The sequence below is a fragment of the Gorilla gorilla genome, chromosome 10 (assembly GCF_029281585.2).
Source record: "Gorilla gorilla gorilla isolate KB3781 chromosome 10, NHGRI_mGorGor1-v2.1_pri, whole genome shotgun sequence".
Lineage (NCBI taxonomy): Eukaryota > Metazoa > Chordata > Mammalia > Primates > Hominidae > Gorilla > Gorilla gorilla.
Genome location: NC_073234.2, coordinates 50,206,988 through 50,231,413, shown reverse-complemented (window position 1 = coordinate 50,231,413; position 24,426 = coordinate 50,206,988). Strand labels below are relative to the sequence as shown.

The 24,426-nt window shown below is 41.3% G+C and overlaps 1 protein-coding gene across 17 annotated transcripts in view; it reads right to left on the bottom strand.

The window, feature by feature from the left end:
* TFCP2 (transcription factor CP2) overlaps positions 1-24,426 on the bottom strand; it is a 77,005-nt gene that overhangs the window by 6,668 nt on the left and 45,911 nt on the right. For 9 of the 17 annotated variants that reach the window (XM_031000884.3, XM_031000885.3, XM_055357218.2 and 6 more), the window contains 10 exons: positions 18,451-18,602; positions 17,502-17,578; positions 16,144-16,249; positions 10,716-10,822; positions 8,966-9,118; positions 7,086-7,196; positions 6,377-6,465; positions 4,013-4,061; positions 3,528-3,621; positions 1,802-1,892 (listed from right to left, as the gene is read on the bottom strand). In XM_031000884.3, coding sequence (XP_030856744.1) covers positions 1,802-1,892; positions 3,528-3,621; positions 4,013-4,061; positions 6,377-6,465; positions 7,086-7,196; positions 8,966-9,118; positions 10,716-10,822; positions 16,144-16,249; positions 17,502-17,578; positions 18,451-18,602 — 1,029 coding nt within the window. The remainder of the gene's footprint in view (positions 1-1,801; positions 1,893-3,527; positions 3,622-4,012; positions 4,062-6,376; positions 6,466-7,085; positions 7,197-8,965; positions 9,119-10,715; positions 10,823-16,143; positions 16,250-17,501; positions 17,579-18,450; positions 18,603-24,426) is intronic. The other 8 variants (XM_031000887.3, XM_063693989.1, XM_031000888.3 and 5 more) reach the window with 2 other exon arrangements.

The following is a 24,426-nucleotide window of genomic DNA, read 5'->3' as shown; positions in this document are numbered from 1 at the left end:
ACTGCCATTCACTTACATTACCTGTATGTACTCTATAGTCATTTGAGTTTGTGGCCTTTGGTGTAAAAGTTAGAAATAGTCAAAATATAAAAGCCACTGTCTAATGGGTCAGGTTCAAGATATACTTTTTACTAAAAAATGCCAACACAGTAAACTAGATCATCTTATTTCTCTCATTACCTTCTCCTAACTAGCCTAAGTCCTTTCTCTGTTCTTCTTAGAACTACCTCTTGATCTGATCATCTTACTCCTTCCAATTTCTAAACACCCTTTAGATAATATGCTTGAAAAAATGAAAGATCAATTATTTTTCCACAAGTCATCAACCCCTGATTTCACTTCCTTCCTTAAAATTTTCCAAGATTCAACATCCCTTATGATGTAGACAAAAACAAATATGACCAGGCACGGTGGCTCACATCTGTAATCCCAGCACTTTAGGAAGGCGAGTCAGAAGGATTGCTTGAGCTCAGGAGTTTGAGACCAGCCAGGGGAACACGGCAAAACCCCGCCTCTACAAAAAGTACAAAATTAGGCGGGTGTGGTGGTGCGTGCCTGTAGTCCCAGCTGCTCAGGGATCTAGGCAGGAGGATGGCTTGAGCCCATGAAATCGAGGCTGCAGTGAGCCATGATTGCATTACTGCACTCCAGGCTGGGTGAGAGAGCAAGACCCTGTCTCAAGAAAAAAACCCCAAAACAAAAGCAAACCAAAAATAAATACTGCGCACTCTATTTTACTGTATAGTCACTGATTTAGTTCTGTTGCCATTGACCTAAATGCTTTTTTCATCAATGTTACTACACCTATTTAAAATTGTAAATCCCAAAAAAGGACCACAAATTACTATGTATTTTAACAATTGCAGGCAGACACTTCCTACCCACATTTTCCGGGCGTGGTGGCTCACGCCTGTAATCCCAGTACTTTGGGAGGCCAAGGCGGGCGGATCACGAGATCAGGAGATCGAGACCATCCTGGCTAACACGGTGAAACCCTGTCTCTACTAAAAAATACAAAAAATTAGCTGGGCATGGTGGCGGGCGCCTGTAGTCGCAGCTACTCAGGAGGCTGAGGCAGGAGAATGGCACGAACCCGGGAGGTGGAGCTTGCAGTGAGCCAAGATTGCTCCACTGTACTCCAGCCTGGGCGAAAGAGTGAGACTCTGTTTTCAAAAAAATTAAAAAAAAGTAATTCCCACCCACATTTAAGAATGACCACTTCTCCAGTTAAAACCAACTTGGGACCTTTGCACCTGTTGTTCCTTCTGCCTAGAACAGTCTCCCTTCCTGTGACTCCAGAGCTGCATCCTTCTCAGAACTCAGCTTAAATATCCCCTCCTTGGAGAGGCCCTTCCTGACCATATTCTGGGCACCCTATAGCCCACAACCTTGTTTTTTGCTTATTTGTTTTGTTTTCCTTCAAAGCTCTTATCACTATCCACAATATTTATTTATCTTACTCCCCATTAGAAAGTAAACTCCCTAACAATGGGCACCCTGTTTTGCTCACCAATATATTAATATTCCCAGAGCCTACAATAGTACCTGGCTCATGAAAAGGATGATGAATTTTCACTGGAAAATTCATTCACCTGGAAATGAAAAATGGAATATCATGGGGAATTCCTTGGACAAAGTGCAAGAAAACATTCTTCTAAAATCTTTATTTGGTACATAGCTGACATTTAAAAGAAATGTTTTGAGAAGGTATATTTAGCTGTGTAGAGTATTGTGAAGAATTTCTGAATCCAAATCCATTTGGAATCCCAACCTTATTGATATTTTAACACTAATTACATACCGGCCTTTTAATGCATTAAAAAGTCTGATTCCATCTGCAGGGCCACAGATTTGGATCACATCATCTCTAGTTAATTTCAATAAATCTGCCCCTGGAATAAATATAAGAAAATGGATGATAAAGGCAAAGATTCTCTTTGTTAATGACTATTAAAATGGGCTGTATTATAAGGACACCTCATTACCAGAATGTTACAATCCATAATTTTCTTCATGGCATATAAGGCCCTTCATGACCTGGCTCCTACCTCCTCTCCCATCTCAATTCCCCCCAATTAACCTCCCCACTTAACCCTATGCTTTCATCATACTGATGATGTCTAATGAGCAAGTTGTTCTTTCTGCCTGAAATAACCTTCCACTATCTAAGCTGGGCACAACATGCCTGTAGTCCCAGATACTCGAGAAGCTGAGGTAGGAGGATTGTTGAGGCCAATCGACTGTTAGGAGTTCAAGACTGTTAGGCGTGGGCAACATAGCAAGACCCCATCTCTTAAAAAAAAAATCCTGGGCCAGGAGCAGTGACTCACGCCTGTAATCCCAGCACTTTGGGATGTCGAGGAGGGTGGATCATTTGAGGTCAGGAGTTCGAGACCAGCCTGGCCAACATGGTGAGACCCTGTCTCTATTAAAAATTCAAAAATTAGTCGGGTGTGGTGGTGGGTGCCTGTAATCCCAGCTACTCGGGGGCTGAGGCAGGAGAATTGCTTGAACCCAGGAGGTAGAGGTTGCAGTGAGCTAAGATTGTGCTTCTGCACTCCAGCCTGGGTGACATTGAGACTCCGTCTCAAAAAAAAAAATAAATAAATAAATCCTAGATTCACCTCATGTGTCACACATGTTCCCTAACACCAATCCTCCCATGAATGTCTTACTGTCACTATCAGAACACTTATCTACAAAATCACAACTATTTATCATTTTTTCAGAGTTATATTTTGATTAGTTGTGTTTTGTTTCGGTGCTTTTTTTTTTTTTTGGATACCAGATGATTAATGGGCTATTTGATCAGGAAGTATGCCTCATCCATTTGTGTATTCCTACCACATCAAAAAGTGCTAAATAGGCCAGGTGCCGCAGCTCATACCTGTAATCCCAGCACTTTGGGAGGCCAAGAAGGGTGGATCACTTGAGGTCAGGAGTTCGAGACCAGCCTGGCCAATATGGTGAAACCCTGTCTCTACTAAAAATACATAAATTAGCTGGGTGTGATGGTAGGCGCCTATAATCCCAGCTAATCAGGAGGCTAAGGCAGGAGAATCGCTCGAACATGGGAGACGGAGGTTGCAGTGAGCCGAGATCATGCAACTGCACTCCAGCCTGGGTGACAGAGTGAGATTCCATCTCAAAGAAAAAGAAAAAAAAAGCTAAATAAAAGTGTATTGTGTAAATGAAATAAATTATAGTGATATCAAGGGGAAAATTTCAGACTACCTGCAAATGCCTCCTTGATAAAACTCTACGAGATATACATTTTAAAAAGTGTTGTATGAAATAAGCATTTTTAAATTAAATTGAATTTAAACTAAAAGGTGTTTGTTTTTAAGTATTTCACAGCACAGCTGCAGCTAGTGAGAAAGTCTTAAGGGTTCTATGAAATTCATTTCATCAGAAAAATGCAGTAAGATCTCTCATACACATATACACACACAACTCTCCCATGGATACCAGGAGAATGCAAAGGAAAATCTCATGCTAGGGAAAACAAAAGAAAAAGAAAATTTAACCTGAGAAGTTTGTGAAAAGCCTTGTGAATGTAGAAAAACGATTTCGATGCAACCACTGCTGAGCTTCCTGAGGTGTGGTTGTTGGTAAGAGGTTCTGAAAGGGAGAGCACGTTTTTTAGGTAACCAAATAGATTTGTCTGTTACCCCATTAGGTAACACATAGCCAAACACCCCACACAACCCCATACTCAGGCCTAGTTTGTGAAAGTTGTTTTCTCTTTCTCCAACCATGCAAGATGCTGAAGGAGTTCCATCCTTTTCTTCCCCACTAGACTGTAAGCTGCTCAAATGGAAGGGTCCTGCATTACTTGTTTCATATCTTTAGTCCCTAGCACAGTATCTGGTTCATAGTCAAAATTCAATAAATGTTTGTTTAATGAATGAATGAATAATACTCCCTAAAAGTTGGGCATTTCTACTGAATTGGACAGTCATCAAAGTATTACCAGACATTGCAAGTAACTGACATTCAACTTTAGACTTACATCTGTGACTGGAGGGGGTGGCTCTGGCTGGTGGTTTGGTGAACCATTTCTAAAGAAACATTTAAAATGAAAGGATGAGTCCATGACACATGCTGGGGCTCATTATTTCATTCCTCAGCTTCACAATAAATCTCATGCTAGAGATTAAAAAAAAATCTGTGCTCTCTCATAACACATTCTTATTCTTTGACCCAATACTTTAATTTTCTATTAGTTTAACCTAAAGACTTTATGAGGAGGGGGAGAAACTATGTCATTAGCAACATTTTCTTATTATTGAGGAAACTGAAGAAAATATCAACATTTCAATAAATTGGGACTGATGAGATAAATTATGGCATAAAAATATTTAACCATAAATTTACTAAGATGAAAAATTATGAAAGAATAATTATCAAGAAAAAAATTTAAAAATAAAATGAAAAATATCAGGATAAAAAATTTTATCAATACATTACTACTGTAGGAAATACATAAATATGCACACATATACAAGAAAAATATTGGAAGAAAATTTATGCAATGCAATATCATCACACAGATTTAAAATAAAAAACAATTTTTTTTTTTTTTTGAGACGGAGTCTCGCTCTCTCGCCCAGGCTGGAGTGCAGTGGCACGATCTCAGCTCACTGCAAGCTCTGCCTCCCGGGTTCATGCCATTCTCCTGCCTCAGCCTCCCGAGTAGCTGGGACTACAGGCGCCCGCCACTACACCCGGCTAATTTTTTTGTATTTTTAGTAGAGACAGGGTTTCACCATGTTAGCCAGGATGGCCTCGATCTCCTGACCTTGTGATCCGCCCGCCTCCGCCTCCCAAAGTGCTGGGATTACAGGCGTGAGCCACTGCGCCCGGCAAAAAAAATTATTTTTAAAGTAGCCTCAAAAATTAGTGCTGCCTAATTTATGATCCAAGGGTTATCTCCACACTACAGTTTTTCTTTTTCTTTTCTTTTTTTGAGACGGAGTTTCACTCGTTTGCCCAGGCTGGAGTGCAGTGGCATGATGTCAGCTCACTGCAACCTCTGCTCTCTGGTTTCAAGCGATTCTCCTGCCTCAGCCTCCCAAGTAGCTGGGATTACAAGTGCCCGCCGCCACACCTGGCTAATTTTTTTATTTTTAGTAGAGACGGGGTTTCACCATGTTGGCCAGGCTGGTCTCGAACTCCTGACATCGTAATCTGCCCACCTCAGCCTCCTAAAGTGCTGGGATTGCAGGTGTGAGCCACCGCGCCCAGCCTGTTTTTCTTTATACGTTCTTTGTCTATGAATTGTCCCTCTTCCCTAATGCCTACTTTTATGGAAGAAAAAGTTTAACTAGTATGAAGTACATGACAAAGAGAAGAGAAAAATTTTTAAACACAGCTCTTAAACCCTATATCATATTTGGAATTACCTATAAGTAGAATGTATCATCTATGTGGATGTTAAGATTTTTTTTTCTTTTAAAAAAAGATCTTTTTCCTTTTTTAGCCTTAGCTGCAAAATTCAAATTTGGTATTCGAACTTAGTAATTAACTTATCTTAGGGCCCTACTTATATGTATTCCTTCTACAACTAATACCTACTTTTATTGTTAATTGTTACTTTTTAAATATTTAAGCTACCTTAATTAAATCCTTTAAAAAGTAGGCCAGACATAGAGCCTAAATAAATCCAAAACCACAAACATTGCAACCAAACAATATACTCGCACATTTGGTAGCCTATTTCAAGTTTCAATATGGTTATGTGAGATACATGTTAAATGCTCGGACTATAATACAGCTACTTTTTAAAATTGGAGTAGGCATCTGTACCAACTTTCAATTATCTCTTATGGTAAAAGATAATAAGGCAAGATTAAATGTATCCCATAAATAATTCCAAAACTTCGTTTTAGCCATCATCTTCAAACTTATTTCCCCAATTATCAAAGATTCATAATAATTAGGTGTTAGAAGTATTCCTAACAAGTAACAAAACAAATTTTAGTGTTTGTACAATTGTTTCCAGTTCCCAAAGACCACTGTCTGGTGCAAGTATGATCAGGAAATGAAATAACCACAAGATGTGCAGTAATAGGGAGAGGCAAAAAGCCCAGATCATCAGTCCCTGAACCACTAAAAATTGACCATAAATGCTACTTTCTAGTGGGGAGAAAAAGACAAGGAGGAGGGAGAGGGGAGAACACAAAGAGAAGAAAGGGCTATATAAAACTCTTTCGATCTCTTTTGAAGCTACTCTAAATCTCAGTTAATATATAAATCCATCAAAGAACGACCAAATAGATATACTCATTGATTAAAAAAGATCTTGTTTATGAACAGGTAATGAAAGAATATATATTTTGGACAAATACAAGCCAATTTTATTTCCCAGACTTACCCTTCCCCAAGAGAAAAACTGCTATGGGAACTGTTGAAGCCAGGTGATGGGGAGTTATTGACATACGTGATCTCAGGCCATGGAGAACACTAAAAACAAAGGATAAGTTAGATAATGAACAAGCATATATGACCCCAGGATTTGACTAAAACATTGTTACTTGAATAGCACATCTTGATTAGTAAATCTTAATTCCTCAGAGACTCCCATAAGCAATAGAGAACACTGCTTCTCTTTCCGCCATCTTGGGGCCTGTGGAGGCCTGCTGGGAATAGGACTTCTAAAAAGAAATACGTCTAGAAAACCGTGGTCCCGGGCCATTTTTGTTGGTTATAAGTGGGTTCCAGAACCAAAGGCAGCACACAGCTCTTCCTAAAATTGAAGGTGGTTTATGCCCAAGATGAAACTGAATTCTATTTGGGCAAGAGATGTGCTTATGCATACAAAGCAAAGAACACCACAATAGCTCCTGCAGCAAACCAAACCAAACCAGAGTAATTTGGGGAAAGATAACTTGGACACAGAGACAGTGGCATGGTTCGTGCCAAATTCTAAAGCAATCTTCCTGTTAAGGCCGCTGGACACAGAATCCATGTGATACTGTGTCCCTCAAGGCTTAGGAGAAGTAAATTCTGACCAGTTTGGAAGTGATGAATTTTTAAGATTAAAAATTATGAACTGAAATTGTCACCAAAAGAAATCTTTTTACCTCTGTGAGTATGGTTGTCTCATAGGAAGGCTGATATTTCTCCTTTTCATGAGGTGTTCGTTTCTCCATTTTTTCCCTATCCGTTTTTTGCTTTCTGTCTGCACCTTTGGGCTGAAATGAGAAATATTTTGCTTTAAATTCAGGTACTCACCTTTTAATCCAAAATATTGCTTCCAAAAACTTAAATATTCGCGTATGAAACAAAATTGTATGTGCAGTGATGTAAAGGCAAGACACATCACTTTAAGTTTGAAAATAGGAAATTTAAATGTTTATATTCGATGGAGTTGAAAAGAATTAGATCTATAGCTACTGACATGGAAAGATCTCTAAAGCATATAGTTCACTGAAAAAAATCAAGTCTCAAAACATTTCTTTCTTTTTTTTTTGAGACGGAGTCTCACCCTGTCACACAAGCTGGAATGCAGTGGTGAGATCTTGGCTCACTGCAACCTCTGCCTCCAGGGTTCAAATTATTCTCCTGCCTCAGCCTCCCCAGTAGCTGGGACTACAGGCACCCGCCACCACACCCAGCTAATTTTTTATCTTTAGTAGAGACGGGATTTCACCATTTTGGTCAGGCTGGTCTTAAACTCCTGACCTTGTGATCTGCCCACCTCGGCCTCCCAAAGTGCTGGGATTACAGTAATGAGCCACCGTGCCTAGCCTCAAAACATTTCAAATAGTATAATCCCATTTATGTGTCAAAGAAAATATGTATATAGCTATGTATGTGTGTGTATAAAAGCACAGGAAGGAACTAGAAGAGCTGGGCGCAGTGGCTCATGCCTGTAATCCCAGCACTTTGGGAGGCTGAAGCAGGCGGATTGCCTGAGGTCAGGAGTTCGAGACCAGCCTGGCCAACATGGCGAAACCCTGTCTCTACTAAAAATACAAAAAATTAGCTGGGCATGGTGGTGTGTGCCTGTAGTCCTAGGTACTGGGGAGGCTGAGGCATGAGAACAGCTTGAACCCAGGAGACGGAGGTTGCAGTGAGCTGGCACTGCACCACTGCATTCCAGCCAGGGTGACAGAGTGAAACTCCGACTCAAAAAAAAGAAGAAGAGGGAACTAGAAGAACACATACGAAATTATGAAATTATGACAGTGGTTTCCTCTGGGAAGAGGTTGTGGAGGGGGTCAGTGTAAGAGTAGTAAAGGGAGAATTTCAGTGTTGCTATGAATACCTCTGTATTATTCAATCTCTTACAATGAGAACATATTTATTCATGTGATAAAAATAAACAGGACCCTGGCTGGGGCACAGTGGCTTACACCTGTAATCCCAGTACTTTGGGAGGCCAAGGAGGGCAGATAACTTAAGCCCGGGAGTTGAAGGCCAGCCTGGGCAACATGGCAAGACCCCCTCTCTATAAAAAATACAAAAATTAGCCCGGTGTGGTGGCACATGCCTGTAGTCCCACTTACTGGGGAAGCTGAGGCAGGAAGATCGATTGAGCCCAGGAGGTTAAACTATGATTGCGCCACTGCACTCCAGCCTGGGTGACAAAACGAAACCCAGTCTCAAAAATAAATAAATAAATAAGACCAAATAAGAAAAGATCAAGTATGAAAATAACCAAAACTAGTCAATTTTTGTGAGCTTTACAAGAGCTTGTAACTTCAATAGGCTTTAAGAGCTTTCAATGAGAATCCATGTTCTTGCCTCTAGCCCTCTTTTCCAAGTTCCTATTATCCTATGACCATGTAAATTTCCTTACCAGGCATCTTGGTAATTATTTCAATGACTCGAGCTTAGACTTTTTTTGTGTGTGTGAGTCTTCAAAAAAAGACAAGTTGATTTTCTGACTTGGTAACTAATGTTAAAATAGAATGATAAGGTAAAAGAATCCAAGGGCCAGCACATTGCCCAGGAATACCTTGAAAACTTTGATCTGGCAGCTGGCCGAGTGTAAGTGCTCAGTATATTCCCCATTTTCATTCTCCTTGAAGGTATCTATTTGTACTCGGAATGGCACCCCCTTTTCTCCACCATGTTTCCTCATAGTGAACTCTGTGCTAATACAGTGCACCTGAAAAGAATACAACAGCAAGGCTTCAGTACCGCTAGCTAGCCAAACCAGTTGGCAGTATTTTTTTTAGCAACTATTAACAGCAAAACCTTTACCAGGCATTATGAATACCTACAAAAAACACTTTTCCTCTTTTTGATCTTGAAGAACTTACAATCTGATAGAGGAAATAGAAAAATGCTTTACAAATGCAAACAAAAGTACAGATCTAATGCTAACAAAAGCTACTGTGAGGAACTAAATTCATTAACTGCTTCAAAGAACACAGAGCTAGCAAAAGAGAAATGATTTATGTTAGTTAAAGTTTCCTCAATTTTAAGGAAGATTGTAGAAAGGGGAGTCACTACCCAGTCTGGGAACATAGTAAATATGAAAGTTCACAGCAATAGTGGAGAAAAAGGTTTGCTTGGCTACTGCATAAAGTCTAAGATTGGTGAATTTTTTTTTTTTTTTTTTTTGAGACTAAGTTTTGCTGTTGTCACCCAGGCTGGAATGCAATGGCACAATCTCAGCTCACTGCAACCTCCACCTCCCCGGTTCAAGCAATTCTCCTGCCTCAGCCTCCCAAATAGCTGGGATTACAGGCACACACCACCACGCCCTGCTAATTTTTGCATTTTTAGTAGAGACAGGTTTTCGCCATGTTGGCCAGGCTGGTCTCGAACTCCTGACCTCAGGTGATCTGCCTGCCTCGGCCTCCCAAAGTGCTGGGATTACAGGTGTGAGCCACGGCACCCAGCCTGGTGAATCTTAATAGAAGAACCTTGTCTGATTGACTACTCCACAAGATTATAGCTGAAAGTCTTAAAATCATATATATAAAGTGTTTACTTAACATAGTGACTATCTCATGTGAAGTATCAATAAACTAGTGGTTACTATAATTACTACAAATAAGGATTTTCAAGGACTCTACCCAAAGAACATAATCAGATACACATATCAAATTTTAAGTACAAATATGTTCAAAATAACATCACAGATAATAGTAAAAAATCAGGCCAATCAAGGCCAGGCATGGTGGCTCACACCTATAATCCCAGCACTTTGGGAGGCCAAGGTGGGTGGATCACCTGAGGTCAGGAGTTCAAGACCGGCCTGGCTAGCATGGCGAAACCCCACCTCTACCAAAAATACAAAAATTAGCCAGGCATGGTGACATGCGCCTCTAGTCCTAGCTACTGGTGAGGCTGAGGCAAGAGAATCGCTTGAACTGGGAGGCGGAGGTTGTAGTGAGCCGAGATTGCACCACTGCACTCCAGATTGCGAGACAAAGCCGAGACCCTGTCCCCCCCAAAAAAAATTATGCCAATCTAACTGCCAAATAATTGTTATGTAAATTATGGTACAACCAAGAAATGAAATATTATGCAGCCATTACCAAGCAATTTTGGGAGACACAAATAAATAAACTGGGGTATTAGAAGAGCAATTTAGAAACTCCTCAATGCTCTCAGGCACAGGTTAAAGAGCCTGGGCTTGACAGTCAGGCTAGAACCCTGTAAAGACTTCAAAGTTAACATGTTTTATCCTTTAAGAAATAAACTGGTAGTAAGAGATGCTCTTCAAAACTGGAACCCTATCTGAAACGCCTTACCTGAATAAACACAGATGTCCTCTTTGCAGGGTCCCACAGGAACTCCACTGTATTTAGTTGAGTTGGATTAGCCCTAGGATCAATTATACCCACAGACATTGGGATATCTGAGAAACAAAATGGTAATCATTGAACAATTCTGAGGGCTACTCAGTTTTAAATAAGAAAGCATTGATTCTTATATTACTCAATGTAGCTACCAAGATTTTTGTATATCACATTCTAAATTTCTTTGTTTTTTTTTTTGTCATTGTTGTTGTTTTTTATGGAGTCTTGTTCTGTTGCCCAAGCTGGAGTGCAGTGGCACCATCTCAGCTCACTGCAACCTCCGCCTCCTGGGTTCAAGCGATCCTCCTGCCTCTGCCTCCTGAGTAGCTGGGATTACAGGCCCGTGCCACCACGCCCGGCTAATTTTTTTGTATCTTTAGTAGAGATGGGGTTTCACCATGTTGGCCATGCTGCTCTCAAACTCCTGACCTCAGGTTATCCACCCACCTTGGCCTCCTAAAGTGCTGGGATTACAGGCTTGAGCCAAAGTGCCCAGTCCACACCTTAAATTTCTTTTTTGTCAATGAAAATATTTGATTAGAGTAAAATTGACTTAAGTACTTTGCTTCTGAGCACCTTTTTTCCTCTTTAAAAAGTTTTTAAAATACGGCATTAAAAAAATTATTTGGCCAGGCACGGTGGCTCACACCTGTAATCCCAGCACTTTGGGAGCCCAAGACAGGCGGATCACGATGTCAGGAGTTCGAGACCAGCCTGACCAACATGATGAAACCTCATCTCTACTAAAAATACAAAAATTAGCCGGCCGTGGTGGCACACACCTGTAATCCCAGCTACTCAGGAGACTGAAGCAGGAGAATTGCTTGAACCTGGGAGGTGGAGGTTGCAGTGAGCCGGAGATCGAGCCACTGCACTCCAGCCTGGGTGACAAAGCAAGACTTCATCTCAAAAAAAAAAAAAAAATTATTTTTAGGCCAGGCATGGTGGCTTACACTTGTTATCCCAGCACTTTGGGAGGCCAAGGTGGGCGGATCACCTGAAGTCAAGAGTTCAAGACCAGCCTGGCCAACATGGCGAAACCCCGTCTCTACTAAAAAATACAAAAATTAGCCAGGCATGGTAGTGGGCATCTGTAATCCCAGCTACCTGAGAGGCTGAGGCAGAGAGAACTGCTTGAACCAGGGAGGCGGAGGTTGCAGTGAGCCAGTATTGCGCCATTGCACTCCAGCCTGGGTGACAGAGCAAGACTGTCTCGAAAAACAAAAAAATCATTTTTAAATTGAGAAATAATAATTGTACATATTCGTGGGCTATATAGTGATGTTTCAATACATATAATGCATAGTGATCAGATCAAGGTAATCAGCATATTCATTGTCTCAAACATCTGTCATTTCTTTGTGTTGGGAATGTTCAGTATCCTCCTTCTAGCTTAAAATATGGCAGTTTAAAGGCAGTTTCCTTTTAATTTGTTAAAATCCTATTTAAGGTGGATTAAGTCTACACTATCATGAAAACTGTAATTTATAATCTATTTCAACTACAGTTTGAAAATTAGTTTCATTGCCAAAGCACATTAAGAGTATTGCTATTGAAGGGGTGCAGCAGAGTGTCTATATGAAGGTAGAAAGCATTATACCACGAATGGAAGTGGGAAAATTTTAACATAAAGATTGATGCAGGCCAAGCGTGGTGGCTCACGCCTGCAATCCCAGTACTTTGGGAGGCCAAGGCGGGTGGATCATTTGAGGTCAGGAGTTCGAGACCAGACTGGCCAACATGGTGAAAACTTGTCTCTACTAAAAATATAAAAATTAGCTGGGCGTGGTGGTGGATGCCTATAATCCCAGCTACTCAGGAGTCTGAGGCATGAGAATGGCTTGAACCCGGGAGACAGAGGTTGCAGTGAGCCAAGATCATGCCATTGTACTCCAGCCTGGACGACAGAGCAAGACTCTGTCTCAAAAAAAAAGATGGTTGATGCTGACTTACCAAGTCATCAAATAATCCTATAACAGAGTGACAAATCTTTACTTAAAAGGGAAGCAAGAATTAATGGGTTTGAGTAGAACTTTTCTTTCCATTCCACACAGCAGATATTCAAATAGCATTCCCTGATTTCTCCTATTAATGATCAAACTGGGGAGTTAAGGCCAGGTAATATGTATTATCAGAACTGTGGTATTAACTATACTACTGTTTTGGTATCAATGATTCAAACAATACAGCATCAAGTGGGTCCCACTCCACAATATTAGTTGTGTTAGATTCATCTTAAGGTCAACTTATCATACAGATATCAGGATCACTGCATGAGAACCAATGTTTTCTCAGGTAAAATTAGTAGCAGTTAAATTTTTCTTAACAACTATGTTTACCAAAAGGAAATTTTAACCAATTAGAAATCAGAGATGCAGATACCATGAAAAGTCACTGCATGTGTATTTGTGAAGATCTTTCCTTTATACCCTATGACTTAGGAAAAACAAATTGTACTCTGTGTAGCAACGTGGGAAGACACAACTTAACTGCAAACCAAGTGACATAGCTTCTAATACCAGAACTCCCACTTTATAGTGCCTGGTTCTCAGGCACTAGTAAAATGAAGGAACTTTCAGCATGCTGGGGAAAAAAGTCTGCCCCTCTTTATAAACGCAAAACAAAATATCAGATCCTGAGCAGCCAAAACAATCATGAAATAGAACAAAGTTGGAGGTCTCATGCTTCACGACTTCCAAACTGACTATAAAGCTACACTTAGCAAAATAGTGAGGTATAGGCATAAAGACAGACATTCAAACAAATGGAATAGAATAGACAGCCTACAAATAAGTATTCAAATATATGGTCAAATGAGTTTTGACAAGGGTGCAAGACCATTCAGTAGGGGAAAGAACAGTCTTTTCAACAAACGGTGTGGAGAAAACTGGGTATCCACATGCAAAAGAATGAAGTTGGGCCCTTCTTTCTGTATATGGCTTACCATACAACCTTTTTTGTATATGGTTGTACCATATACAAACATGAACTCAAAATGGACCTGTGACCTGAATATAAGACCTAAAACTATAAAACTCTTAGGAGAAAACATATGGGAAAAGCATCTTGGCACTGAATTTGGCAATGATTTCTTGGATGTGGCACCAAAAGCACAGGCAATGAAAAAAAATTAGATAAATTGGACCACCTCAATGTAAAACTTTAGTGCATCAAAGGATAGTATCAACATAGTAAAAAAGCAACCCACACAATAACAGAAAAGATTTGCATGTGATATATCTGCTACGGGGTTAATATCCAGAATATTTTAAAAATTCTTTCAACTCAATAACAAAAAAAAACAAAACAATCCAATTCGACAGTGGGCAAAAGACTTGAATAGACATTTCTCCAAAGAAAATATATAAATGACGGGCCAGGAGCCCTGGCTCACACCTGTAATCCCAGCGCTTTGGGAGGCCAAGGCGGGTGGATCACCTGAGGTCAGGAGTTCGAGACCAGCCTGGCCAACATGGCAAAACCCTGTCTCTACTAAAACACAAAAATTAGCTGGGTGTGGTGGCGGGCACCTGTAATCCCAGCTACTCAGGAGGCTGAGGCAGGAAAATCGCTTGAACCCGGGAGGTGGAAGTTGCAGTAAGCCAAGATCATGCCACTGCACTCCAGCCTGGGCGACAGAGGGAGACTCCATCTCAAAAATAAATAAATAAATAAATAAATAAATAAAAATAAAGAAAGAAAGAAAATATATAAATGGCCAATAAGCACATGCAAAGATGCTTGACATCACTTATCACCAGGGAAATGCAAATCAAAACCACAATGAGATACTACTTCACAACCATCAGGATGGATATTATCAAAAAATAGAAAGCAACAGGCCAGGTGCAGTGGCTCACGCTTGTAATCCCAGCACTTTGGGAGGCCGAGGCGGGCAGATCAAGAGGTCAGGAGATTGAGACTACCCTGGCCAACATGGTGAAACCCCGTCTCTACCAAAAATACAAAAATTAGCTAGGTGTGGTGGTGCATGCCTGTAATCCCAGCTACTTGGAGGCTGAGGCAGGAGAATCACTTGAACCTGGGAGGCAGAGGTTGTGGTGAGTTGATATCGCGCCATTGCACTCCAGCCTGGGCAACAAGAGCGAAACTCCATCTCAGGAAAAAAAAAAAAAAAAAAAAAGGAAAGCAACAAGTGTTGACAAGGATTGGAGAAATTGGAACCTTTTTTTTTTTTTTTTTTTGAGAGAGTCTCGCTCTGTCACCCAGGCTGGAGTGCAGTGGCGTGGTCTTGGCTCACTGCAAGCTCCGCCTCCCGGGTTCACACCATTCTCCTGCCTCAGCCTCCTGGGTAGCTGGGACTACAGGCGCCCGCCACCACGCCCGGCTAATTTCTTTGTATTTTGAGTGGAGACGGGGTTTCACCGTGTTAGCCAGGATGGTCTCGATTTCCTGACCTCATGTTCTGCCCACCTTGGCCTCCCAAAGTTTTGGGATTACAGGCGTGAGCCATCGCGCCCGGCCAAAATTGGAACCTTTGAGTACCGCTGGTAGAAATGTAAAATGTGTAGTCACTGTGGAAAACAATATAGTGGTTTCTAAAAAAAATTTAAGATAGAGTTACCATATGACCCAGCAATTCCATTTCTGGATATGTATCCAAAAGAATTAAAAGCAGAGACTCAAACACATATTTGTACATCCATGTTCATAGCAGCGTTATTCACAATAGCCAAGAAATGGAATCAAATTAAGTGCCTATCATGGGATGAATGGATAAACAAAGTGTGATATATACACACAATAGAATATTATTCAGCCTTGCATGGGAAGGAAATGCTAATGTATGCTATACCATGAACCTTGAAAACATTATGCTAAGTGAAAAATGCCAGTCACAAAAGGACAAATACTGTATGATTTCATTTATGCAGTACTTAGTAGTCCAATTCATAGAGACAGAAAGGAGAATAGTGGTTACCGGGGGCTGTGAAGAAGGGAGAATGGGGAGTTGTTGTTTAACAGGTACAGACTTCCAGTTTTGCAGATGAGAAAAGTTCTGGAGATGGATGATAGTGATGGTTACACAATACTGTGAATGTACCTAATGTTACTGAACTATCCACTTAAAAATGGTTAAAACGATAACTTTTATGTAATGTATATTTTACCACAACTTAAAAAACAACAAAATCAACCTATAGTTGCTATGGAACTAAAGTGTTTACACTTCCAACTTCAATTTTGATATCATTTTAACTTGTATTACTTAAAATTTTTTATGCTTAGTAAATAATTTCAAGGTTTATACTAATTGAGCCTCTCAAGCATATGAATCAAGGTAAATGTCAAATAAAGAAAACCAACTCTGGGTCCATAGCTAAAGGCATTTCCTAGGCAATAGATTCTCTTAACTCACCTATGTCAAGAATTCTGTCTCCAGGTCGGTTCCACCTCCAGCCCTCTAGCTGCTGATGCTCAGTGTACTGAAGCCTTCTGTCATGGAACACCACACGGAATATACTCTAAAAGGATACAACAAAATCAGATGATAACAAGACCTCTTGAAAATCAGTGCTGACAAAGAAAAACTAGCAGGACTCACTGCCAGTTGGTTTCTAAACGCAATCTAAAATTATTTTTCTTAAGATCTGTTTCACTCTAAAACCCATACCATACTAAGTGCTATTTCAGGATAAAATTTTATAATTTTTCAGATATAATCTTTTTTTTTTTTTTTTTTGAAACAGATTTTGCTCTTGTTGCCCAGGCTGGAGTGCAATGGTGGGATCTCGGCTCACCGCAACCTCCACCTCCCAGGTTCAAGGAATTCTCCTGCCTCAGCCTCCTGAGTAGCTGGGATTACAGGCATGTGCTACCACGCCTGACTAATTTTGTATTTTTTGTAGAGACAGGGTTTCTCCATGTTGGTCAGGCTGGTCTCAAACTCCCAACCTCAGGCGACCCGCCCGCCTCAGCCTCTCAAAGTGCTGGGACTATAGGCGTGAGCCACCGCGTCCAGCCAATTTCTCAGACAGAATCTTTATAGTTAACTGGTACCATATTTAAAACTTGGCTTAAACTTCAGTCCGATGGTAACTAGGAATAAAGTACTCCTGTCTGAAGCGTTTCTGCACGCCTCTTCTGTTATACCACGGCCTATCTGGCTTAGCTCTTCAGATGTATATGAAAAACTCACCAACTCCCCCGCTTGCTAACCCACCATACAACCTGTAAACACTGAGGGTAGGTAGAGCCTGTTTCCATCAACTTTCCTTTTGTTACTCTTACTTTGTAGAAGTGCCTATTAATTCCTCCCACCACCTTTTGACAAAACTCCTCTGTTTCAATTGTGCTGTGAATTATCAAAATCCTAACTGTTAATCTAGACTAAGAGAACTGCTCTTCATCAAAGTAGCTTCTGTTTTACTTGCTATAAGACTAAGTATCAAAAAAGACACTGAGGCTTCTCTAAAGATCTCAAGGAGGTTACTTTACTCCACCCAAAAGAACTTCACTGAGCCAGGGGTGATTACCCTGGACAGGGAGTGGTAAGCGTTCTATTTCTGCAGCTCTGAAAAATTCATGTGAATACTGGGGCTTACTCTGACCCCAAAGAAATAACACATTAGCTTACTACTCTGCCAACAAATTACTGCAGGCAAGAGATACCATAAGTCATTGGAAGCAAAAGAACATTAACAGCAACAACAACATTTAAAATCCCAAAAGGATTAGTAAAAAATATTGTACAGAAGAATGATTTATTCGTTTTACCTTCACCAATTTGCCATTAATTTCTGGAAGTTCTCCAAGTTTCCTATTGTCTAGCATTCGAATTTCATAAGACTGTCCTAGAAGAAAAAGTAATTACATATTATATTCACCACAAATTAACTTTGCTAGATTCGGAAAGAATAAAATTCAGTTGGTTGAATATACAACAGTATAATAATATTATTAGTATTAGTAACAACAATCAGAAGCCTTTACTAGATGCTCAGCACTGTGCTAAGTATTGTCACATTATCTCATTTAACTGATATACCTTTCTAAGGTATTATCAATCCCATTTTACAGACAAAGAAACTGAAACTTAAAAGAGTTTTAGCAGCTTGTCCAAGGCCACACAATTGGTAAATAATAGAGCCAGGTAGAGTAATACTTCTCAGACAGTAACCAATGGGAGTGTCTAGGGAATATGATTAGGAAGAGGAAGCTGGACACTAAAAATGGACAGCTAAGCAAAATAAGCTAGTAATAGATATCAAGTATGACATTAGAACTCAAATCTCTGAAGTAGGACTTCTAGTTTGATAGGCCACACTAGAAAGATCTAAGTTTTTACATATAAGTGTACCTAATAAAACATCATAAATGGCCGGGCACGGTGGCTCACGCCTGTAATCCCAGCACTTTGGGAGGCCAAGGCAGGCGGATCATGAGGTCAGGAGATCGAGACCATCCTGGCTAACACGGTGAAACCCTATCTCTACTAAAAATACAAAAAAATTAGCCGGGTGTGGTGGCGGGTGCCTGTAGTCCCAGCTACTCAGGAGGCTGAGGCAGGAGAATGGTGTGAACCCGGGAGGCAGAGCTTGCAGTGAGCCAAGATGGCGCCACTATACTCCAGCCTGGGTGACGCCGTCTCAAAACAAACAAACAAACAAAAAATCATAAATATAGTAGGTCTGCAATAGTACTAATGAATGAGGAAGCATCTAACCTTGATTGAGATACGTTAGGGTTTCATCATGGAGTTTCACTGCTGGAGAGGTAGCAGCACAAAGCACATATTGAAAAGGAAGGATTTTATTCTCATTATCAGGAGGCAAACTCGACTCTTCTTGTTTAAAAATGGGCAATGCGAGGACATCACTAAAATAAAACAAATGACTCACATTAATACCTGGCAATGGTGCAAACGCAGGTTTATTGCTGAATGATTTAACTGCAATGCTTTGGAAAGCCATAAACATTACTCACCTTGGTGGAGTTTCATCCCAAGAATTCCATTTAGATTACCTGCTGTGATATCCCCCTGATCACAACAGTGTGGGTGATGACAGATATTCACTGCTAAAACCACTAAGTGTTAAAGAGAATGTTTCTAGGAATCATAGACAGGGGTTCCTAAAAGGACTGTGGAAATTATAAACAGAGTTCTAAAATGTATAAATCTAGGACATTCAGTAATGTCTTCATTCTCAGAAAGGCAACAACTATACTATCTATATAACCATATCAGCTGATTTACTATAAGGACTAAAATAACTTCTACAATTCCTTAGAAGCCACGTGAAAAGGACAAATCAATGACAAGTATAATTTCAAGGTCATCTTACATTCTGTGGAATAACAACTAATACTGAGATGTTCCTACAAGCCATTTCCTCTAAGAAAAAGCTTTTTGTATCTATCAGTTTATCTAAACTTGCAAACCAAAGACACATACCCATCCTTTGTCAGTGGGAATGTAAAACCACACTCTCATCTTTTTGTCAGTAGCAATGTACAATGACATAAAACACTTTAGGAAAAGGTTTGGCAGTTTTTTAATAAAATTAAACATGCAGTCAGGCACAGTGGCTCATGCCTGTAATCCCGGCAATTTGGGAGGCCGAGGTGGGCGGATCACCTGAGGTCCGGAGGTGGAAACCCGCCTGACCAACATGGCGAAACCCTGTCTCTACTAAAAATACAAACCTAGCTGGGAGTGGTGGCGCATGCCTGTAATCCCAGCTACTCGAGAGGCTGAGGCAGGAGAACTGCTTGAACCCGGGAGGTGGAGGTTGTAGTGAGCCGAGATGGTGCCACTGCACTCCAGCCTGGGCAACAAAGGCGAAACTCCGTCTCAAAAAAAAAAATTAATTAAAAAAATTAAATTAAATTAACCATGCATCTATTGACCGAGCAATTCCACCCATTGGTACTTATCCAAGAAAAATGAAAACGTTAAGTCCACCCAAGACTTGTTATAAATGTTCACAGCATAAAAGCAAAAACTAGGCCAGGTGCTCACGCCTGTAATCCCAGCACTTCGGGAGGCCGAGGCGGGTGGATCACCTGAGGTCAGGAGTTTGAGACCAGCCTGGCCAACATGGTGAAACCCCGTCTCTACCAAAAATACAAAAATTAGCTGGGTGTGGTGGCGCATGCCTGTGGTCCCAGATACTTGGGAGGCTGAGGCAGGAGAATCACTTGACCTCAGGAGGCAGAGGTGCTGTGAGCCGAGATCGCGGCACTGCACTCCAGCCTGGGCAACAAAGCAAGACTCTGTCTCAAAAAAAAAAAAAAAAAAAAAGAACAACAACAACAACAACAACAAAATAAAAACTGGAAAGAACCTAAATGTTCATGAGTAAGAGAACGGATGTACAAACCATGGTATATCCATACAATGGACTACTCAGTGAAACAAAGGAATGCAACACACATAAATCTCACAGATACAATGCTCGACAAAAAAAGCCGGACACAAAGAATGCGTAATGCATGGTTCTGTTTATATGACAGTCTAAAACAGGCAGAGCCAAAGAGAACAATGGTTTCCTGGTGGGGCAGGGGATGACTTGGAAGGTATATAAGTGAACTTTGTAGGGAGATAAAAATGTATTATACTATGATAGGTCTGCTACATGGTTGTAACTGTAACAGCTTATTTTTGCATCTCATTGTATATGAATTTTACCTAAAAAAAAAATTATTGATTAGAGGATGGGGAATAGGTAGAAGTAAAAATAATAAAAGAGGGCTAGGTGTGGTGGCTCATGGCTGTAATTCCAGCACTTTGGGAGGCCAAGGCAGGCAGATCACTTGAGACCAGGAGTTCAAGACCAGCCTGGCCAACATGGTGAAACCCCATCTCTACTATTAATAAAAATACAAAAATTAGATGGGTGTGGAGACACACATCTGTAATCCCAGCTACGTCGGAGGCTGAGGCACGAGAATCGCTTGAGCCGAGATTGTGCCACTGCACTCCAGCCTGGGCAACATAGCGAGACTGTGTCTCAAAAAAAAAAGGTAAAAAGAGTAGTAACATGTTAAAGCAAGGTGATGAGTACAAAAGGGTTCATCATATTATTCTGTTTACTTTGTATATGTTTGAAATTTTCCACAGTAAAGTTTTTTTAAAAAAGAAAAAATATATATAGGCCACAGAGTACTTCTGGGTACAAAAGAAAAGGAACAGGGTACATGAAATAAAAGAAACAATTAAGATTCCCTTGGCTAGACACGGTATGGCTCATGCCTGTAATCCCAGCACTTTGGGAGGCCAAGGGGGGCAGATCACTTGAGGTCAGGAGTTTGAGACCAGCCTGGCTAGCATGGTAAAACCCCGTCTCCACTTAAAGTACAAAAATTAGCTGGGCACGTTGGCGCGCGCCTAGTCCCAGCTACTTGGGAGGCTGAGGCAGGAGAATTGCTTGAACCTGGGAAGTGGAGGTTGCAGTGAGCCGAGATCGTACCACTGCACTGAAGCCCGGGAGACAGAGCGAGACTCCATCTCAAAAGAAAAAAAAATATTCCCCCAAAAGATCAGAAGTCAGGAATCCAGTGATTTTTTTTTTTTTTTTTTAAAGACAGTCTCACTCTGTCTCCCAGGCTTGAGTGCAGTGGCACGATCAAAGCTCACTGCTGCCTTCAATTCCTGGGTTCAAGGGATCCTCCAGCCTCAGCCTCCCAAATAGCTGGGACTACAGGTATGCACCACCATGTCTGGCTAATTCTTAAATTTTTTGTAGAGATGGGGTCTCATCATGTTGCTCAGACTGGTCTTGAACTCCTGAGCTCAAGCTCTTCTCTCTTAGCCTCCCAAAGTGTTAGAATTACAGGCATGAGCCACCTGGCCCAACTAATTGGTTATTTTTTTCTTTTCTTCTTCTTCTTCTTTTTTTTTTTGAGTTCTGAAGTGATTTTACTTTTATTTCCTTCACTTTAAGCCAATTATGAAATTTCAGTTATTTCTGGGGTAGGGGGGTAAGGCAGTGTTAAGAATCATTGGGGCTGTGGCCCAGTCAGCCTGCGGAGGTGCAGGCAGGGTGGGCCCTCATGGGGCAGCCGGAGGAGCGGACTGCCCCGCCGGCAGGTAGGTCATGTTCCGAGAGCGTGAGGGCTATTACGCAATGTCCTCCGCGGCTTCCAACTTGCACAGCTCGATCAGGCCGTCCCCTGCGGTGGCCAGTGAGTTGGCAATCAGCTCGGTTGCCTTGGAGTCGCCCTCAGCAGAGATCACGGCTGCCTTTTTCTGCTGCTCAGCCTTTTCCTTCACAAATCTGGCCCTCTGTGCTTCCTGCTGAGCCACCTGTTTGGCTTCCACTGCTTCTGTGAACTCCTTTCCAAAGGTCAGATATGTCAAGGACACGTCGTCCAGGATGAGCCCAAATGTGGCTGCTTGCTCCGTAAGGTCGTTGCTCACCTGCCTGGAGACCAGCTCTCTCTGAGTGATTACTTCTCCAGCATCAAAGCGAGCCACCACTGACTTGAGGATATCGGTCGTGATGTACGTCAGCACAGGCTCATCATAGTCCTCTCCGATGCTGGTGAAGATGCGAGGAAGCTGGCTAGCAACAGGCTGGAAGATGATGCGCAGTGTGATGTTGACATTCTGTAAATCTTTGCTACCAGTGATGACTGGTACATTACGTGGTGGAGAAAGGCAAAGATAGTTGGTTTCTGTACCCATGGGATGAGAAAGTGAGTCCCCTACCACAATGTCCTGTCATTTTTGTCCTGGAATCAGTCAAAGATGACAGCTCTGTGCCCAACATCCACATTATATAAGGCAGAGTTCACAGGTCTCCTGCAACAGCTAAGGCCAAGCCAAACTTACCGTGGACTCAAACACTTTGGCTGCCATGTTTTCTTCTGTGGGACCCTCTCACACCTGCTTCCACTCTGACCTCCATATGAATCAACCAGTTATTTTTCTATTGTTCTGTCTCCCTCTCCCAGCCTTATAAGAAAAAGTAACTAATTGAAAAGTAACTAATATACTCTGTTCTTTGCTTCTGCTTTCTTTAGCCCTTCTGTCTAACCTCTTCTGCTCAGCTCACTGGAACAATTACTGTATTTTATGGAATGATGTCTTGCTCAATTCCAGAATCACAAAGAAAGCCAATTGAGATCTTTTAAATTTGCTGTAATTCTGTCCTTTGACAGGTTGTTTGCATTCACCAGAATACTCAGCACTATATACACTATGATCATTTTGGAATTTTTTATCTTACCCTATCTCTGATCAAAATATAAAGATATAGAAATCACAGGCTGGGCGTGGTGGCTCATGCCTGTAATCCCAGCACTTTGGGAGGCTAAGGTGGGCGGATCATGAGGTCAGCAGATCAAGACCATCCTGGCCAACATGGTGAAACCCCACCTCTACTAAAAATGCAAAAATTGGCCAGGCACGGTGGCTCACGCCTGTAATCCCAGCACTTTGGGAGGCTGAGGCAGGTGGATCACGAGGTCAGGAGATCGAGACCATCCTGGCTAACATGGTGAAACCCCGTCTCTACTAAAAAAGACAACAAAAATTAGCCAGGCGTGGTGTTGGGCGCCTGTAGTCCCAGCTACTTGGGAAGCTGAGGCAGGAGAATGGCGTGAACCCGGGAGGCGGAGCTTGTAGTGAGCCGAGATTGCGCTACTGCACTCCAGCCTGGGCGACAGAGTGAGACTCTGTCTCAAAAAAAAAAAAAAAAGAAAAGATATAGAAATCATACCTGTTAAAAGGATAAGTTGAGTGTATGTTAAAAATGTATACCCCTAAATGGAAATCCACACCTGAGCATGGAGGCATAGCAGAAAGCAATTGAGTGAAAGTAAGAGGAACAGAAGCAGTATCAGGAGTGATCTTTCTTGAATGTAACTAGGATTCCACAAAGAGCTGCTTCATGGTCCCCTGAGGTATAAATTACCCTTTTGAGAAAAGGCAGCCCTGAATGGTCTCTAATTCATAACTGTGGTTTAGCTTTCTTCCTTCAGGCCTACCAGCTGTTCGAGACGCTCTGTTCTAGAAAGAGCCTAGAAAAGGGAGAAGGAGAGGGTTGAAGAGTGTTACCTTGAGTAAGAAAGGCAGTAGATAGCATCTAAGGAACTTAGAAACTAACTTGGGACAATAAGATGTCATGAACTTCAACTTTCCTATTTGTAACCCTCATTTAGCCTCCAATAAATAAGAATAAGGCATTTGAAACAAAAGCATGCTAACATCCCTATGTTAGCTACAGCATGAAAGGGCAACAGCTGAAGAGACTACACTCTACTCTGAGGCCAGCTTCAAAAGAAAAAAAATCTCCAGCAAACAATTGGCCATAACAACTTTAAGAAAATAGATTGATTTTCTGGGATTTGTGGGAAGGATGTAAGGTCAGATCAGGGAGGAGACCTGGCAAGAAGAGATGGCCCTGTGGTTTTACCATAAAGCCAGTGATGATACAAGATTTCTGCTACTGAAAAATCTCATTCAACTAAAAAGCAGCATATATGATTTTTAAAATTTGCCTTGCTAATTATTCTATAATCCAGAAGGTAGAAGAAATGAGTAGAATTATAATTTGGAACCTAATCTGAATGAGAAGAAATTGATCAGAAAAGAAGTAGTGGATGTCTCAAAAGAAGACAACCAAGACAGATAGGCAGGCAGAAGGGCAAGAGGCACAGCTAGATGTAGCAACTAGACTCTGAGAACAGGCTTCAA